Source organism: Nanorana parkeri, unplaced genomic scaffold (assembly GCF_000935625.1).
Source record: "Nanorana parkeri isolate BGI_ZX_2015 unplaced genomic scaffold, ASM93562v1 scaffold259, whole genome shotgun sequence".
NCBI classification, from domain to species: Eukaryota; Metazoa; Chordata; class Amphibia; order Anura; family Dicroglossidae; genus Nanorana; species Nanorana parkeri.
In genome coordinates this window covers 1,491,485-1,507,040 of record NW_017306527.1, presented here as the reverse complement: position 1 = coordinate 1,507,040, position 15,556 = coordinate 1,491,485, and the positions used below count along the sequence as shown (strand labels likewise).

The 15,556-nt window shown below is 40.6% G+C and overlaps 1 protein-coding gene across 1 annotated transcript in view; it reads right to left on the bottom strand.

Annotated features, from left to right (window-relative positions):
* PEX7 (peroxisomal biogenesis factor 7) overlaps positions 1–15,556 on the bottom strand; it is a 77,468-nt gene that overhangs the window by 50,500 nt on the left and 11,412 nt on the right. The window contains exons 4-5 of the mRNA XM_018556933.1: positions 8,362–8,439; positions 7,131–7,239 (exon numbers count right to left, since the gene is read on the bottom strand). Coding sequence (XP_018412435.1) covers positions 7,131–7,239; positions 8,362–8,439 — 187 coding nt within the window. The remainder of the gene's footprint in view (positions 1–7,130; positions 7,240–8,361; positions 8,440–15,556) is intronic.

The window sequence follows — 15,556 nt, the reverse complement described above, 5'->3', positions numbered from 1 at the left end:
TATATATAATAAATACTGTTTATACTTTTTTGGAGCTAAACCCAGAAACCAGCTTACCTTATCCTGCACACACAAACAAGATTTGTGTTAGCTATTCCACTGAGATTTTAAAGCAGTATGATTTTCCAGGTAGTAAAAAGAGATTTGGTATAAACTACACAATGACTCACAGCATCCTTTTCAAGCATCGGGTCCCTGTTATTTATGTGATTTCTTTAATCACATTTTCCAGATGACCAGAGTTTCTTTGTTGGCTAGACATTGATCAGGTCCTCAACTGCTGAAGCACATCCTCCCTGGCTCCTGGCTTATCTTATCAGCTCTGAAATTACCTGTGACATCAGTCCATGAATGGTCTCAATAAAAAAAACTGACACAATTAGCAGTTCATACTCTTTAATTGCTGCAGTTTTAGAGAGCCAAAATGGTGTTTGCTAAATATGAATACAAAAATGTATTTCAAATTGTAAATGGAACCCTAACACACTCTTATTGTATATGTTGATTTAATTCACATACTAAACCTACAACACCGATTTACTTAGTTGGCAAAAAAAACACATTTTGCTTATGTATGTGACCTCGATAACAGGGTCCTGTGTGGCCCCGAAATGTCTGTGTTATCCCATACAAGTAAATGTGTACTTTACTTGCATTTTTTCCGTTGGCATTTCTCTATACCCAGTTGCCTTGCAATAATCCCTGGTGCTTCCAGGCCTATAAGATATAGTGTGGGGTGGACTCTTTCTTATACAAGTGTCAAACAGAAGGTCAGAATATATGTGTCAAACAGAAGGTCACAACTTGGTGAGGCTGGAGTGGATACAGAAAACTATTTAACACAGTACACATTTATACAAATGTGTGAATGTATTTTAAATAGTACCATAACCTGTGTTTGTACTAGCTACCTGTAATCCTCTGAACTTCTGCATTCAGAATGGGAAAGGATGGAGCAGCACATTAAACCAATCATGCTTTTTTGCATTTCAGTGCTGTGAGTTTAACACATGAAACTTGCTGACTGCTGGAGAGAGGACAGAGGGGACTTGGCCAGCGAGCTGCTTTTCATTCACATCTAAAAGCAAGCATTAATGCTTATACTACAGTGGTGAAAAAAGGTCAGGACCTTGTATTGTTCTTTGCTTAATTAAAAATATTAAAAGAACAAAATTACAATTACTTTGGCAGCTAGAACACCTATTTTAACTGTATATATTGTATAACTGTGTGTCTGCAATTAAAAGGAGAACTATGAGATGAGTGATTCCCACTCACCTCATAGTTCTAGCCGACCTGTGACAATGAGACTGTCACAGGTCGGCTCAGTAGATCGGGAGGTGAGCGAACACATACCGGCGTTCGCTCACCTCTCGATTCTGTCACGGCTCTCTGCCGTGACAGGGGCTGGATTCCCCTCTCCCCGCTCCGATCTGCCAGCGCTGACTGGCGGAACAGACAGGGGATCTACGTCATCTACGTCGGGATCCGCTGCGGCGTCTCAGTAATACCGCAAGCTACAGCTGAGCTTAGGGTAACGGGAGGACGCTAGTTTGTGTCCTCCCGTTACCCTAAGGAGAACTATGGGGAAAAACACTGACCCCATAGTTCTCCTTTAACCTTTAAAAAAAAGGTTGGTAAAAATGAAGGAGCTAGTACATTATACATATTTTTTTTTATCGTACCAGAGGGGGGTAAAAGTTCTATTTCAATGAACTAAAGCAAAGTGACCCAGTAATAATGCTTGGAGGATTGAAAAGGAACATGTACTAACGAAGTATGGAGGCTGCCATTGCTGACCTCTTTGAAAATACAAGTTCCTGGCTGATTGCTAATTTTTGGCTTCAATAGGCTCCAAACCTTTCTGTCACTAATATGAAAATAAGAATACAGATCAGGAGTTTTAATCTCACTTTGAATTTTCGGATCGGCATATTTGTTCTGGATTTTAAAGTACTGAAACCTCGGACAGTCAGGTACTAGCATTTTCACAAGGAGGTCGACATAAGCCACGCTGAAGTGAGAGCTAAACAGATGATCAAGCATTAGTTAAACAAACATATTTGTATTTTACTTACAATTTCTTGTTTACTACTTCCTGGTTCTCTTTGGCAAAAGTGATGTAATCATGCCCAAGCATTGCGTCCTGGGAAGGTTACATCAGCACAGCATTGCTCTCAAGAGATCTCAGGGAGAGGCATTTTCCTCCCCTGAGATGATGTGCATGGTCAAATGCCCTAGTCACTTGTGCCAGAGTCCCAGGAAGTAAAGGGAGATAGATTCATCTGGCCTTAGTAAAAATGGCCACCATGAGAAGAATGGAGAGAAATAAAAAAACAAGGAACGCAAATAATACAACGCCTGCAATTATCTAGACGTATCTGTGTGTAGATTGTCATTACTAACATTTCTAAAGGTGCCTTTGTTGTTATTTTGAAGATATTGGTAAAGTTCCTCTTTAAGTTTGCCAAAGACTTGAAATGTACGGTATATAACTGTCCAGGAGAGGATTATTTTTTCTTTAACAAGTGTGGAGTTGAAGTGTAAGTGGAAGTCTATGACAGCCCGGCATATAAAATATCACAGATGGTAAAACCTCAAATATAAATATCCGTAGTTACTGGCGTGTGGTGTAATGAGGATCTCTTTTTTACTAGCAGTTTATGGTTCACATGCAGACTAAGCTGCAAATTTGCTTCTCATCGCTCAGCGATAAAACATAAATATCCTAGCGTTAACATAACAAAACATCTAAAATGGCACTGTACAAAATGTGCACAAAAGCGCCATTTATAAAAAGCAAACTATATTTCTGCTGCAAATCAGCAAAGGTTTTTCTTCATCTAAAACAAAAAGTAACAATTATGTATTAATTACAATATGCTGAGGCCGAGTCAGAGTGGTTTGTACCTTGGAAAGCCATAAAGATCAGTAACCTAGAAACAGACAACTTAAATTAGGGATTACATCCAATTAGTCCCCATGCACTACAAAGAGATCTTGTCTGGGTGGCAGCACGCCTGCTCTCTGTTTGTTCATGTGATATTTTGTCAGTGCTGCGTTAAGTACCACATTATCATCCAGCCTTGTTTATTATTAGCCAAACATCTAGATAAAAGCACAGTTCATGTTAAGAGCTGCTCAAGCAGTTTCCATGCTAAGAGGTATTATCTGCTAATTCATAACATTAATGTGGCCAACTAACATCATAAATTTGCATCTAGTCACATGTCAACCAAAATATTATTTATCAATGCCTTACTTAAGACCAGGTTATGGTTTCTGTCGCACCCAATCATACTTAAGTTTCCTGCACTCCCCTGCCACAATGGTAATCTGTCACAGCACTGAGTAGAAATTCCTGTATTAACTCTGTACTAGAAAAAGTGGAAAGAAAAAGCCAGACACGCAAAGTTATCCTACTGGTGTAGCTGACCAATTTGGATAAGATACTATTGGTATAGATGATTTTACTACCAGACAGACAGCTTTTACATCCCAAAGGATATCCACTGTCTCCTTGGTTTGTAGTGCCATGTTGCAGAATGATGAATTGAAGCACCACACTTTGTACAATAGTCCAGATACATATTTATGCAATGTGGAGTTGGGGGGACAATATAAAAATAGGCAACATGTTTTGGGAGTTTACACGCATACAAACACATAGCCTTTGTTGCTGTCAAACCAGCTGTTTCATCCACTTGCAATGTACATATGTATTTTTCCCCACCATTTTGATAACCAGTCAGATGGTTTGCACCTAAGCACTGCCTGACTATATCATGTATTAGATAAAGGAAAAGAGACATATTCCAGGCCAGTTACAATATTTATATTATAACCAATCACCTGGTACATTTACAATTAACCCAAGCTCCTGATAAGAGTTTAATTGTAGAGTCTATGATTAAGTTGTTATCAAACTAAACATGCCAAAGGAAGAGCGCAGGTGGATTGTAAATGTACCGGGTTATGGGTTTTAATCTACATTTAGTAACTGGCCTGGAGTGTGGCCCTGTTTGTTTATCCATTACATAATATCTTTGGCTGGGACAAGCTGAGTGGGAGAAGGCACCTGGGGCTGAGTAGCTGGTAGACACGTAACTTGAGTGGAGCAGAGGATACTTTTCACATGCGCCTAACTACACTATTTGCCAAAAGTATTGGGACACCCCTCCAAAAAATTGGATTACCGTGTTCCAATCACCTCCATGGCCACAGGTGTATAACATCAAGCACCTAGGCATGCAGACTGCTTTTACAAACATTTGTGAAAGAATGGGTCACTCTCAGGAGCTCAGTGAATTCAACCGTGGTACTGTGATAGGTTGCCACCTGTGCAATAAGTCCATCCATGAAATGTCCTTGCTACTAAATATTCTACGATCAACTGTTAGTGGTATTATAACAAAGGGGAACAGGTGCGCACAAGTCGCCAACTGTCTGAAGAGTCAATAGCTACAGACCTCCAAAGGTCGTGTGGCCTTCAGATTGGCACAACAACAGTGCGTAGAGAGCTTCATGGAAAGGGTTTCCTTGGCCGAGCAGCTGCATCCAAGCCTTTAATCACAAAGTGCAATCACAAAGACGGGTTCTCTGGAGTGACGAATCACGCTTCTCTGTCTGGCAATCCGATGCATGTCTCTGGGTTTGGCGGTTGCCAGGAGAACAGTACTTGCCTGACTCCATTGTGCCAAGTGTAAAGTTTGGTGGAGGGGGGATTATGGTGTGGGTTTGTTTTTCAGGGGTTGGGCTTGGCCCCTTAGTTTCCAGTGAAGGGAACTCTTAAGGCATCAGCATACCAAGACATTTTGGACAATTCCATGCTCCCAACGTTGTGGGAACAGTTTGGGGATGGCCCCTTTCTGTTCCAACATGACTGCGCACCAGTGCACAAAGCAAGGTCCATAAAGACATGGATGGGCGAGTTTGGGATGGAGGAACTTGACTGGCCTGCACAGAGTCCTGACCACAACCCAATAGAACACCTTTGGAATGAATTAGAGCGGAGACTGCGAGCCAGGCCTTCTCGTCCGACATTAGTGCCTGACCTCATAAATGCGCTTCTGGAATGGGATATGACTGGATGGATATGACTTTCATGGGACTATTTCCCAAACCAGAGTCCTTCAGTAAATGGCCCCACAGAAGTCTACTGAGAGCTAGTGTGCAGATGCAGCCAGCACATAAAAGAGTATACGTCACGGATGTAAACTAATGAAGAAGACTGAGGCTGCTGAATACAGAAAATAATGCATTTGAGGAGCCAGAGGCTGAGAGTGGAGCAATTTAAGCAATTGGAAGAGGTAGGGGCAAAACGGAGTATGAAACTGCACTTATCCTTTAAAGGGTCAGCGCATTCAAATCAATTTTTTTTATTTTTGGTAGATGCCAAAAGTTAAACCACATGCCAGTTATTTTTATTTCCACAAGGCTCTATCAGTGAGATATCTGCACTGGGTCCCCACACCTATCATGGCCCTTATGAGGGGGTCCTATGGTAACTTTTTGATTTTTAATTATTTCCTTTGTTAAGGAGAATGCAACAGGGGGAGCTGAAACACACAAAGGTGGGGCAGAACACAAAAACTCCAAGGTGGATAGGAAAAGAGGAGGGAACTAAGGCAAGGAGATTTCCCTGCCGGATCATTCATGACATTAAAAAATAGAGGCTGCTTCACAACAAAAATATTACTTTTGAGTTGGCTTCTCTCATATTTTATATACGTATATGTCTTAGAACTTTATATCTAATGCTGTCTGAAGTAATAGAAATTCTCAACACTTAGAACTCACATACTGTATACAACCAGGGAGTTAAGTGAGTATTAATAAAATTCACAGTTCCTTGATACTGCCATTACAAAGAGTACACCAAGCCAAATGGTTCATTGCAAGCCAGTGCTCTGAAAATCAGCTGCTTAGCAATGCCCTGCACCAAACTGCACATTTATCACATTGCGTGGCAGTTGAAGCTAAAATCTCCTTTGACAACAGTCTGATAGCAGGCTTAGGGCCAATTACACAGATGCTTATCCCAAATGATACTTAAAAATCATAGAGTGTATATGTACCCTTTACTCAGGAAATAAAGCAACAATTCTTTAGTCTTCTGTCATGATATCATTATTTCCTTTTACAATAATTGTCAATGTTACATACACATGAGATAACAGCATTACCATACATTACCTCTAACAAATGTTACAGCAGAACGTTTATTTACTGGCATAACAGCAGCATATCTATTTATCTTTAAGTTAGAAGATAGTGCTACTTTTTGTTTATGAGATTAGAGCATTGGTTACCTATCTCACGTCGCAAGCTTACAGTTTTACTCCTTCTCTATTTGCTCAAACAAGGAAAAACCTTCAGTGTACCAGGTTTATCAGCAATCAAATTTGGGTTTCCACAAGTTTTAAGTACTGGCCTCCAATCAAAAACAAAACACTACCACCTAGTGGACGAATTCTATATCACATGTAATGTTAAACATGTAAAACGTCTTTTTTCCGTATTCTTGAAATGATCTACCAGTACAAAAAAGTAATTGGAAAAAGCGCTAAAACGTTTAAATTAGTAACTATAAATCTGTGGTCCATTCAGGATAAGCTCACTTATTCACAGAATGTGAGAAAATCAAATTGCCGACACCGCCGCCACACCACCCCTGCTCATATCTGTGCGATGCCCCCCACTAACCGGTGTACAGTTCAAACACTGTACATCCTAGGCCCCCAGTATGTAATGAGCATAATGCTCGCAAATGGTAAGCGTTTATTGGTCACCACAGTGACAACGCTGACCACGCAGTGCTTCTGAGTCAAAGTCCCGGAAGTAAGAAAAGCTTCTCATTGGTCGGCGTAGTCCTGTGACTGTGCTGACCAATGAGCCATCTGCAAGCATTATTCTCATTAAATACTGCGGGGCTATGAGCGTACACCGGCTGGCAGTGGCATCACACAAGTATGTGCAGTGGGCTCCGGGAGAGGTGGCAGGAAGGTGTCAGTAAGTTAATTTACTCACATTTTGTGAGAAAGGGAACTTACCCTTTAATGAGATACATTAAGAATAAATGCCTCTAAACAATTATCTTTGAATATCTGAACGCAGTTTTAGTCAGTTACCTGAAGCAGACGCAAAGCAGCCTGGAATGTGTGGGGACCAAACAGTGCTGTAAATAATGTTTTCATGTCCTGTGAACGTACAAAGTGACTTCTCAACTAAGGGATCCCACTAAAAAGAAAAAAAACATAAATATGTAGCTTAAGAGACAATGAATGGGAGGGGGGAGTCCAAGAAGGTACAATAACTACAGTGTCACTGCAAGTTACAAAGGATACAGACAATAGTAAGAACCAAGTTTACCTCCAGACATGACCCAATATACCCCTAAACCATGCTATTTGACCCAACAGGAACTGTTAGAAGCAGTTAAGTTATGAGCTCTTTAAAAAAAAGTCCACAAGGCTGAAAACACAGAGGTCAAAATTGGCAAGGCAACCAAAGGTTCTATTCATATTCTGAAACCAATACAAAGCCATTGTATGGAAAGGCGAATGCACCATATAACCATTATCTGTACAATGAAGAGTGAACTACCCAGCCAAAATCTCTCTTATGTAATTCTGCTATGCCCAACTCAGTCAGCTATGCATAATATAACTGGCATCTATAGGCACATTATATGCTATGCCTCAACAGCATGTTTATAGCAAATATTGGTAGCAACTACAAATCTCTCTTATTTTTGTGGTGATGTGTTGCTGGCTACAGAGTTGCTGTTGTTGCTTTCTAACTACAAAGCTTCTTTATGCAGCTACAAATTACTGCTATAGTAGATAACATGAGTACCTAAGCAATTCTGTAACTAACACCAAACCATAAAAATGATAAATCGCTCAGTGACTGTACATTGCTGCACTGGTAATTTCTCTCCTGCACTACTGTGCTTCCAAGAACCAGCAGTTATAGTCTCCAACTTCATTTGTAAAAAGAGACCATTAATTAAAATTGGTATACAAGTTGCTGGAATCTACAATAGTCAAAGTTATATGGTCAACAACAGTAACTTATTAAACTGTCACTTATTATTAAAACTCCCATAATCAGTAGAGGTTTAGCAGTGGCAATGTGTGGGCTTCTCATAAGGTAACTGAGATATTGCCAGTATAGAGAAGCCCCTACTGATAATTTTCACTGGGTCTGCCCTACAGCAACAGTAACATCAGCTTCTTAACTGAGAAAAAATAAAGGCAGCAGATGTCACCAGTGTCACAGAGAAGTCAGCAGGCAATTTCAGTATCTCAGTTGTGTCCTGCAGACAAATTAAGTGCAGCTTTTTTTCTTTACACTTACTAGTTTAGCAGTATGATCCCAAGACCCTGACACCAGGAGCTGCTCTCCTCTTGTCTGACTCCAGTCCACACTGTAAACCTATAAGGGGAAAATGCAGACATGGCCTATTAACAGTCATCTAGTAAATGACGCTAAGGAAAATATAAAACACATTGCTATTGAAAAAAAATGTATGCAATTAGTGTTTTCAACATGACTTTATTGTAAAATAATATAGCCGGATAAACAAATAAACGGCCTCTGACTAAATATACATACAGTAAACACTGAATATACATATCATGTATGGAATAACCATCTATCTGATAACCAGTACTGCAAAGAATAAATATCGGTAATAAATGCACACAATGGATAAGAAAGGTCCCCAGAGTGCTTACACTGCGTTACATTGCCTCACTCCTCCTGTGACCTCATGTGCACATGCTCCTGTGTCCTTACTACACACCCTCTCCTACCTGGAAGTTCCGAGAAGTTTTGCTTGGCGTCCGGGACCAAGTGGTGGAGAAAAGGGGAGGTTTGCAAGTGTCTGGCCACACTGGGAAAGTTGCATATATTGGGGCTTGCTACAATGCTTTCTAGCAGTGAATTAGATTAAAAAGTGCCAAGAGTATAGTACCACTTTACATTCTGTGCTATGTTCAGAGCTATGGAGCTCTGTAACCAACAGGTTGCTAAACAGTCTCTGGAAGACAAGTGAAAAGGAAACTAAGCCCCCTTACACATGAGTGGTCCGATTGAGTCCGCCTGTCAGTTTTTCAGCCGGACCTGATCGGATGCTCTATGCAAGTCTATGGGCAGCCGCATGTAAACTTACGAGCGTCCCTTTACACATGGTTAGCCCCAGCTTCGGCTAGGTCCAGAAGAACAAACGGATCAGAGACCCATTTTGACAAACCAGATCGTGCCGGCCAGGGGGTAATCTGAAGTAAACGGACACATGTTTGTTTACTTCCAATTCCCCATAGACATAGACAGACATGGGGTATGGCAGTTTCAATTTTTTCTTCCATTACAAGATGGAGGAAAAAACTGAACGGACAAAGATGTCACAGTGGTGACATCCGCTCCGTACTGCTGTGATCAGGAGATGATCTGTTGACGGATCCTCTCCTGATCAGCTTGTGTGAAAGGGACCTAAAGCTCTACCTGCTGGCTAGCAAAATACTAAATATTAATATGCAATATTGCATATTAACCTAATTAAAACAAATATTCTTTTTTTTTTTATTATTATTATTTCTTACCACAGCAATCAAAGAAACAAAGAAAATATGTACAAACCACTAGAGATTTAGTCTTAACTATGATGCTAAATTAATCCTGTGTATCAATTTACAGCTGCATATTTTTTCATTGAACCCAAAATAAACAATACTGCTCAATTGGCATACATCAGAAAGAAGAGTTACTAGAGAAGCACCTAAAGCTGAGTTAGAAAATTAAATCCTGTAGGCCGCTTCCCCTGATTGCTTTGGCTATTAAAATTCATGTCTTCCTTTTGCAAAGATGGATTTCCATAAAAGAAGTTTCATAAAGGATAACACTTTCTCCCAGCCTTAGAAAGGATGTGTTATCATCTGCATTCTCTGCAGAGCTGCAACATGTACCCATTCATTTTTGAGAAGGACAATTGGAAATGGCTGACTGAACGGTCATGCTTTTTTTTAGCAAGGTAAAGGGTAAAAACAAAAAAAAGCACTGCTCATGAAGAAAATAACCAGAGTTTCTAGACTGTGGCACTTCTCTGCCATGAATGTGGCTTAAGAACTCAAAACAAAATTATTTCATCCTTTGAATGCCAACAGGTAAGATAAGGCTGCTTTACATAAAGTATATGGATAACTGGAGGAATGTATTTATGTAACACTCAGTCACATTTAATTCAAATGCTAATTCCATCCTCTAGCAGGTACAGAGAAAAAAACTCCATTCCCTAACTAACCCAAGTCCCAGTATGGACAAATTAGCTACTATATTTTCTGTACTTTATATTCTCTATACTATATTTACTATATAAGATACCCAGTATCACTTAAATTGGATCTATCCTTAATAATGTGTAGATAGTCACTTTTCTAAATCATGTTATAGCTAGTAGTAGTTAGTCACAATTAACTGAACTCGTTTGTAATACTGAAGATGTTTCTTCAGTCATCTAAGTGTCTTCATCAGTTCAAATGAGTCAAAGAAGACAATGGGGTCCCCAACAATGTCACATCCCTTTTTACTTGTATACCAACTGCAGAAGCAGTAGAGACAGTAAAGAGGGTATAAAACTCAAAAAGACCCTCTACAGCCCACAGAAACTCAAACCAGACCAAGTCCATTTCAAATACAAAAATAACATTTATATACAGAAAGATGGCAGTGCAACAGGATCCCCAGCATCTACCAGAGGAGGTAAAAAGAAGAGCTTTAAACGTATCCAAGGGAGCACCCAGTCATTGGTTCAGGTATGTAGCCAATATATGGGTAATAAGCAAAACATGAAGTTTAATGAACACAAAGTGTAAAAATACAGTGGAAGATGTGCAAAATTACAAATAACCCTTTTCTTTAGACAGTGTAACATCAATGAGAGAGTATCGTGGACATTAAAGTGTACAGGAAACCAGCCTACCCACACAGATAAGTCTCTACTTATTGTTCCCCACCACCCACTGGAATACCACCTTGGAGTTACTGGAACTCTACAACACCAGGCGAAGAAGGTAACAAATACAGATCCTAGGAACAACGAATGCAAAACATCCATGGCTACACATACTGGGTATTTGTTAAAACAACTGCAAAGTAAAGAAAAAACACCAGACTGTTGAACGGGGGACAATATAGTCATCTTTTAGGTGGCCAGAGTTTCCAACAAACAACACACTGAGACAGAAATAACCTGGAATATTCAATCCAGTGTAGTGTGGAATGCAAAGATCTGTGCATTGGGGAAATCATAAACCACTCAGAAAATATATAGGAGGCCGAACACATGAGGATGAACTCTGCAGTCTTCCTACACATTAAGGGAGACTAGTAAGATGCTCATTTTGCATAAAGAGGGCAACTAGCTAACATGAGGTATAAAAAAAGCCATGTCAAACTGGCACAGCCAATCCTCAAACAGGGGTGAGGGTCTTTAGCACGGCCTACTACCTGTTATAATGCCATTTTTGCATCATTACCTTAGCGATTTGACCACATTTCACACCTTTAGCAATGTAAATCAGCAAACACCTCAATTGAACCCTGTACCAAGACATGTTGCCATTGGATTATTTTAATTAGAATATGCAGTTTTTACAATAAATAAAAACCCCTATCTCTGTCTAGGATAATCAGCATCTGCCTTGACAAAATTTCATACCACAACTGAGATTGGATTAGGGTTATAAAGTTACTGGAGTAGATATAAATGCCGGGGGCACCTAACACTCATTTGAACTGAAGTCTAACATAAGGGGTCCCTGACCCTCCTGATGCTGTTTACCTTCACCTTACCTTTGCAATTGACAAATCAAACAAAAGCAATTGAAATAGGTCAACACAACAAATGTTTTAAGTGGTTTCCGCACATTCAACTGAAAATGTTTTTAATGACTTCTGCAGCCTCAAAATTATTCAACCCCTTCATTGCAAGCATCTTTAGTACTTAGTAGAGCACCAGTTTGCCGGTATGACCTGCTGCAAATGAGATGCATAGCCAAGCACCAGCTTCTGGCAGCATTCCTCATGAGCAATGGCCTCCAGTTCACTAATATTCTTGAGTTTGCGTGCTGCAACCGCCTTCTTCAAATCCCACCAGAGATTTTCTATGGGGTTCAAGACAGGTAACGGAGTTGGCCACTGTAGAATTTTCCAGGACTTCTGCAAAAAAAAAAGCCTTGGTGGAGGCCCCTATCTCTAGTAGTTTGGCATTAGCAGTAGCAGGATTAGATCTTATTCTATTATCGTGCCTGTATTATGTAATAACTCCTCAACAAATAACCAATGACTAGGAAAGGTGCAAACAGAAGTAATGTCAGAAGAGGCATCTACAAAATAAACAACAGTGCAGTTCATATTTCCCAATCCTTAACCACTGGCCCATTATTCCAGGAGGATGTACCTGTATGTCCTACTGTGAACGCATGTGTGCGCACAGCCACGGCCACTGCAGCTTCTGTCATGAGACTGCGGAGAACAGCAGCTTTAGACACAGAGCCAATTGGACCAGCTTTGTGTCCTGTGATCGCTGTGACTGGTTATTTGGTTTACATTGCCAAGCCCTCCCCTTTCCCTTACATCAGAGTCAGGGGAGAGTAAAATGAGTAATGAGTGGATGAGTCATCCATTCATTACTTACTAGTGAAAACAAGCAGCAAATACATAGATAAATAAAGGTTCAAATGATTTTAACCCCCCTCCTTTCCTGCTTTCTGTCTCTGCTGTGACCTGTATATTAAGCTTTTCACCTCCCTTCTCCTGCACATCTATATATTAACACCTTTGTCTCTATCCTCCCACTGTATGCGACCTGTACCTTAACCTTTTCACCCCGGCCTCCATCTGTCTATGACCTGTACATTTATTGTACCTTGTACACTATTACCAAGCTCTGTGTTTAATCCCCCCAATACCGGCATGTTTCTTCATTGTGTGGATTGTCATACTGTCCTGACATTTATATTTGCTATGATTTATAAACGAAAGTAAGAGAAACAGACTTTTTTTTTTTAAATGTGGCTCTGTGGTAAAAAAAAATATTAAAAAGCGGTAATTAAATACCACTAAGAGAAAGCTCTATTTGTCCCAAAAAAATGATATAAAAGTCATTTTGTTACAGTGTTGCGTGACGGAGGAATGCTCTGCCAAACCTGTACAGCGCAAAAAGCTGAGAAATGGCCGGGTAATGAAGGGGGCTTTACATGCCGGTAGTGAAGTGGTTAATTATGATCATCAAAGCACTCGTTTTTATTTTTTTTGCCTTGTAAAGATATTTCTTGGCACCTTGACAGATATTTTTAAACAGTCCCCTCTTCAGCACTATTTCAAAATATGCTGCAGAAGTTACTTTTATGTGTAGGTGCCATATCCAGATGTAGTTTTATACACACAAATCCTGCTAATTACTGTAATTAAGCTTTCTGAACACATAATGATAGATGAACTGCATATTTCTACAGCTTGTATCTAATATTTCCTCATCAACCACATAAAAATAACAATACTTATGTTCTCACTTCCAACAAAATGAGAAGATGGGAGAAACAGAAAATATCAAGCATATATTATACAGTAGATGAGTATGTCAGGTTTTGTTTTTTTTTTTAATTCTGTTTATTCAAGTTTTCATAAGAAATACAAAGCATACTTAGGTCTCCCACTTAATACAACAAGTAAATAAACATAACATTCCCACACTCAAATACACCCCCCACCCCCCAACCCGAGAAGCATTTGCCAGAGCGAGCCCCAAGGCAATAGGAGAGAACAAGAATAAGCAGCCCAGTATCGATTCATTCCAAGGATATGTATTCATTCCCCAGGCATACAACAAAAGTATGAAAAGAACCATTAAGGGACCAAATACAAACATCGGATCCAGAGATCGTCTAAGTAGCCAGATGCAAGGCCAAGTACCAATATTAGGAATATCAATGATAAAATAAAAAAGGAAAAAAGCTGAGCAGAGAGGAGTAACTACATTATCTTAATCCTGTGCTCCACTGGTATCACAAACAAAATCAACCCAACAACCCCAGACCCTATCAAACTTCCTCGGGCATCCCCTGCTATAGTAGGCTGCTTTGTATAGGTGCAGAGAAGAGTCAACTAGGCACCTCCAATCCAAAAGAGAAGGAGGATCTCTCCGCTTCCAATATAATACCACCAGCATCCTTGCCGAGAACAGCAACAACCCAATCAGTGTGCGAATGGCAGTAGTAGGAGCAGCTTGTTCAGTGAGCCCCAGTAAACACATGGAAATAGGCCAGGGCTCAAAATTTCAGAGATCCTCCATGTATCTTCTTTTCCCCCTGCTGCATAACTTTCTGGATGGCCGGGCTCACTGTCTCTGCAGTCTTCCTCCCAGCCTGGCAGCTGAGGTGGGCGGAGGAAGCTGCAGAAGACAGCGGAACTGAATGTCATTGAGGTGCGCCGCCGGCGGGACCAGGGATGGGACACTACAGATGCGGCGATCATTCCCTTCTGTTCTCTCTTCTCCTTCTCTGCCGCTCTGTAGCTGCAGCGGCCGATGAGAAGAGAGAACAGAAGCGAGCAATCGCCGTGGCGGTAGTGTCCCATCTCTGGCCCCCCCGGCGGCGCACCTCGATGAGATTCCACTCGCACCACGCAATTTTCACTCGCCAATTGCGAGGGGGCGAGTGGAAATTTTAAGGCCTGAAATAGGCAATGGGATAGGGTGTGCCGTCACCTGCGAGATAAAGTCGGTAACTAGTTGCCAGTACCCTACAATCCCTAGACAGTCCCAGAAAATGTGATGGGAGGCAGCAGGCTGCACCGAACAGCGGCAACAGGAAAAGGAGGTATCTCGATAGATCCTCGCAAACCGTGCAGGTATATAGTAGACGCAATGCAGTATTTTAAATTGTATGAGTATGTCAGGTTAGACACAGATGCACAAAATATTAATTACAGATTAACACAAAAAGTGCCATGTTCTTTCACCATTTAACTCTTTTACTGCCATGGACGTAAGGGTTACATTGGAACAGAACTGCTTGTAGCAGGCCAGCTCAGTAATCTTTGCGTCATTTTCAGGTTCACAGGCTGTAAGTTTATGGTCCCTTCAGCATCCAAAAACCTACAGACATCTGGTGCCCAGGACTGCCTGGAATCATGAATGGATGTGATTGGTGTAATCAAAAATACACATCTATTAACCAGTTGACATCCGCGGTGTTAAACCCCCTTCCCATCCAGGCCATTTTTCAGTATTCAGCGCTGCGGTACTTTGACTGACATTTATTCCGTCATGCAGCGCTGTATTGAAATTAATTGTATACCCTTTTTTGGGGACAGATAGAGCTTTCTTTTGGTGGTATTTATTCACCACTGGGGGTTTTATTTTTTTACTATATTAAGGAAAAATCACCGAAATTAAAAAAAAAAAAACAGTTTCCCCTATATTAAATGATAAAACATTTAATAAAGGGGAAACTGCTTCATCAGCTTCTTCTCTCTGGCTATAGCAGCCAGA